General features: G+C 31.0%; 1 protein-coding gene across 2 annotated transcripts in view; it reads right to left on the bottom strand.

The window, feature by feature from the left end:
• LOC102676722 (WD repeat-containing protein 44) overlaps positions 1-4,698 on the bottom strand; it is a 5,554-nt gene extending 856 nt beyond the window's left edge. The window contains exons 1-7 of one of the 2 annotated variants that reach the window (XM_006613355.2): positions 4,392-4,698; positions 3,458-3,626; positions 2,982-3,366; positions 2,731-2,858; positions 2,486-2,623; positions 2,114-2,404; positions 240-2,015 (exon numbers count right to left, since the gene is read on the bottom strand). In XM_006613355.2, coding sequence (XP_006613418.1) covers positions 285-2,015; positions 2,114-2,404; positions 2,486-2,623; positions 2,731-2,858; positions 2,982-3,366; positions 3,458-3,626; positions 4,392-4,459 — 2,910 coding nt within the window. In that variant the 5' untranslated portion in view covers positions 4,460-4,698 and the 3' untranslated portion in view covers positions 240-284. Of the gene's footprint in view, positions 1-157; positions 2,016-2,113; positions 2,405-2,485; positions 2,624-2,730; positions 3,367-3,457; positions 3,627-4,391 lie in introns of those variants that run through there. The other variant, XR_421353.2, reaches the window with a different exon arrangement.
• Between the last annotated feature and the right edge of the window lie 68 nt (positions 4,699-4,766).

Below are 4,766 nucleotides of genomic sequence, written 5' to 3'. Positions count from 1 at the left end.
TATATATACACATATATATTGCCTGAGCATCACAAATTTATATATTTTAATATTCCTAACTATCTTATAGAAGCTTTCTTATTGTGAAGTAAGCCTTTTGGCATGCATCTCAAAATATTCTGTTTTCGAAAGTATTTAATACCTTAAAAGTATTTACCTTAAAAACAGCATACAGCGAGTTCTATATAATTCACTGAGGTAAAACAAATATTTGTATGTAATATTGGTGTTCTTATTAATCTTTTTTGTTTTAACAATAGTGCATAAATCAATCTAATGTTGTGTTACGCGAGAGCAGATGCTGGTAAAGAACTATGTTTAGGTTTTGTTTTATTTAGAAAAACCTTTATATAGCCATTGAAATCTGCACTCACAAGGACATGTCCACCACAGCCTTTAGTACGCTGCTCGACCACAGGATCAACGGGAGGAACATCTACGGTTGAACTACCTAATTTTGCATCCTCTTTATTTTCCCAATGTTCTCTCTCTTCAATTTGTTTAATAATACTATCTGGATTTGGTGCAAATACTGCACATGTCACTACGGCATTATGAGCTTTTATACCTTCCCAAAAATCATTTCGATCTCTACGTACGCTTGAAAATTTAGAATAATCATGATGAGTTTTCCAAATATAAATGCATTGATTTTCCGAGCCGCTAACTATGTATTGCCCATCTGGACTGAAACTTGCTTTAATTTGACTACTGACATTAACGTAACCTTTGTATTTGCATGATAGATTTAAATCTCGTAAATCATATAATCGTATACGACTATCATTTGAAGTAACCAAAATTTTATCTTCACCTGGCATAGGTTCAATACCGCTAATCTTTCTTCCCGTTGAATTTTTACCTCTTGTTGATCGAACATGTATTTGCGTGTGATATTTCAATTGATCCGTGTTATAAAATATACATCGGCCATCGTAAGAACCAACTACCGCGAATTTTCCATTTTGACAAAAATTTGCAGCAGTAATCAATTTAGTTTGTCCATCCACTTCATTCCACACAGCCACCTTCTTATCTGGAATATTCCACAATCGAAGTTTACCATCCAATGATCCGGAAAGAAAATAACGATCATCGCGAGGATGAAATACTATTGCTGTAACAAAATCGATATGCTGAAAACAACATAAACATTCTTTTCGTGATATATGCCAAAGTCGAACAGTTTTATCCATTGATGATGATAAGACAAAGTAATTTTTGGACCATGAGACATCAAGTAAATCCGAGGTATGTCCGGTATAAGTGCAAAAAGGCTTTGGCATAAAAGGACTTTTCGTCCCTTCTATTTCACTAAAGGCACTAGCCACAACATTAGGATCTTCCATAGATTGTTGTGAAACCAAAGATTCTTGGGAAGGAGTTGGGCTAACTTTCTCGGCATTGTATTTAGTTCGCATATCTTGAAAATACGTAAAAGCATCCCGCAAAACCCAAATTCTTAAAACTCGATCTTGTCCTGCAGTGGCAAGTAATCGTCCGCAAACTGAAAATTTCATACACCAAACAGGACCTACATGTTCGCCACTCAAATCTTGAACATGCTGTAAACAGCTAAATTCATATGGTCCTTTATGACTATTAGATGCTTTTAATTTTATGTATTGCTGTTCACCAGGATATACTTCGTCTACTATATCCATAACATCTTCTTTATGTCTTGCATGCGATACTTCTTGTGCAATAGATTTTGCTTTGTCCATTGTTTTTTTTACAGTAGATCCTAAGAATCGTTTCAACTTTTGTGTTTTTTTTCGAACTCTACCAACAGATACATCTTCGTCCGGTGGTATACTAGACATTTTACTATCAACACTTTCTTCGTCACTTTCTTTTTCTTTTTCTAGACTAGAATTACTTATATATTCTGAAGTAAGTCTCATAATATGAAGCGATAAAGGATTAATACATTGCGGTAATTTATCTTCTGCTATACTCAATGGTACTCTTTCTCCTGTATCCAAATTTAAAACGGTTACTTGCTCCAAGATTTCCTAAAAATATTATTAACGTAATATTATTAAAATATATATATATATATATGCAATAAGAAATAATTAACATTTTCTAATTTTCTCAATCAAGTATATACCATATCTGTTAGACGTTTTCCAGAATCTGTTCTTGTTCTTACAAACATGTTTAATTGTTGAACCATATCTTGATCACCTGCCGATTTTCGTCTTTCTTTTGAACCTTGCGGACTTAAACCTGATAATTTATGAGGACCTAAAGAATATCGACCGATACTGTTATTAGACATGGATCCCAATGGACTACTAGATTTGTCACTCGACCTCACGCTCATTAATTCAGCTTTCATTTTTTCCACCCTTTCCAGTTCTTCGGTTGATGGGCCTTCGGCTTTCGACTTATCTTCATCCTATATAAATAATAACAAAAATTAACAATTTATATTTGATTTTATATTTTAAAATTATATTTTACAAATATATAATATTACTTGTGGTTTAACAACATATTGTCCTTTCGTTGCAGATCGAATATCAAGAGAATGTTCAAATTCTCTGGTAATGGATTCGATAGTACTCGCAGGACTTGGTAACGGCGATGCTGATAATACCGATTCCGTTGTAGAAGGCTAAAATCATAAATCTATATTTACTTGTTTTATTATTAATATTATTCTTAATAATTTTACAAAATATCTTTTTTACTGTAACAATATTATATTAATAAATATCGTACTGCAAGATCAGAAGGTGTTTGAACTTTTGACTTTTTTTTACGTCTTGGTGGTGCAACAGGTATTCCAACCATAGTAATATCTTCATTTGATTTTCCATTATTCTTTGTACTAGCGATGACATCAGGTTCTTGAAGCATAACAGTCTTATCATTTTGTGAGTGAGAAATATAATTGGACCTACTGTTAACAGAGGATTCCTGAAGGATATCCCCTGATAACGTAAGGATGCTGGAGGACTGGGACACCTTACCAGATGCTGTGTCCTCGTCTTTGCTTGGAATACTAGCAATGGAGGACATCTGGCTTTCACGGGTAAGGATGGCAGAAGGGGGACACTGGGTTACATTTGGTGCAAGTGTAGTAGATGCACTGTCCCCAACTCCAGCCAAAATTCGTCCCACTCGTCCTAAAGATGTCATGCTTTGTAAACTAAGGGTATCATGTTCTATAATCCTAAATGGATGCGTTGTCTTTGAAGGAGTAGGATAAACACCCTCGATTGATGATGTTTGACTATCTGGAGGGGAACTATTAATTGCAATATCATCATCTTCTGTTTGCATACGTTGTCTGAGTTCACGAAATCTTCTTCTACCTATACTTTTATCGGTACTTAAATCTTTCCCATTTTCTTCCTATTTAAATAAATAAATTTTATTAAACATTAATAGAATGGTAAATATATATATTACATATATTATAACTTTAATATTGACAACTACTTACATTTTTATCTTTATTAACTATACATTCTATCATTATATGTTCCTTTGGTTCTACAATTGGTTTAGGTTGAGCAGGTTTCACAAAAACATCATCATCCATTTTTTTGGATGATTCTGATGTATCCTTACTTTGTGTTTCAACACTGATAGAATCACGTTGTTTATTTTTCCTATAAGAACCAAATATTTTAATTATAAAAATAATTTTTTTAATATGAAATATAAAATAAGATAAATATATTATTTTAACAAAATGTTAATTTATTTATATATCATAAATTTATTTGTATATCTATTTTATTATATATGAATGAATATATATATATATATATATTCATACTTAAATAATATATAAAAAATGAATATGCATAAAATTTTTTCTAAATATCATATTATAAACTCTAAATAAATAAAATAATTGTAATTATGTAAACAAATATTAAAATTTAAAAAATGTAATTGTATTAAAATAAATAAATGATTTATTAAATAAATTAATAATTCTTCAAATACATCTATACAATAACAAAATTATTTCAAAATCTCCTAAATTAACAATATTAACATTTAGATCCATAAAAAATTTATAAATTTTACCAATTATGATAATTTCATACGATTATATGAATATCTGATATAAGTATTTAAATTCAGACCTAACCAAAGATAATTACTAAGAACATGATACGATAATAAAAATCAGATATATAAAAACGATTTGAAAAAAATTTCTGTATATATAAGAACTTTAATTGAGATATATCGAATTAAAAAGAATGAAAATTGGAAATCAAATTTTATAATAAATAATTTTCTAGTTATATCTAAACTAGATATATATAATTTATGTAACAATATTTTTTATTAAATGTTCAATATATACGAAAAAATTATATTCGAAATAAAATTTTTAATAAAATAAATTAAAAAATTACCGTGCATTATGATGAAAAGTATCATCCTCTGCATCAAAAAATTCTTCGGAATCGCTGCTTCCAGACATTGTCGTCTGCACTGAGTGATTGGTAATAATACTCTTCTCCGCATCGGTACTGTCAAGGCACGTCACGCGTTTCGCAAAATCGCGAACACTAGGGCCAGGTAGAAGCGGCCACAGGATCGTAAGCGGCACGAAGTCATGATTTGACTTCTAATAGCGGTTACACAAGTGCACAGTTTTGTGCTGAATGCACTGGTGCGTATTTCAATTATCCTAGTTCTTTCAAACGTAAATTAGCGATGTGAAAGTGGTAACACTGCCTGAATCCATCCAATAAAGAGGCTGCATCATGGAAAAGAGTTGTACGATT

This window comes from Apis dorsata, unplaced genomic scaffold (assembly GCF_000469605.1).
Source record: "Apis dorsata unplaced genomic scaffold, Apis dorsata 1.3 scaffold_143, whole genome shotgun sequence".
Taxonomy (NCBI): domain Eukaryota; kingdom Metazoa; phylum Arthropoda; class Insecta; order Hymenoptera; family Apidae; genus Apis; species Apis dorsata.
This window is presented reverse-complemented; position numbering and strand designations above follow the sequence as displayed.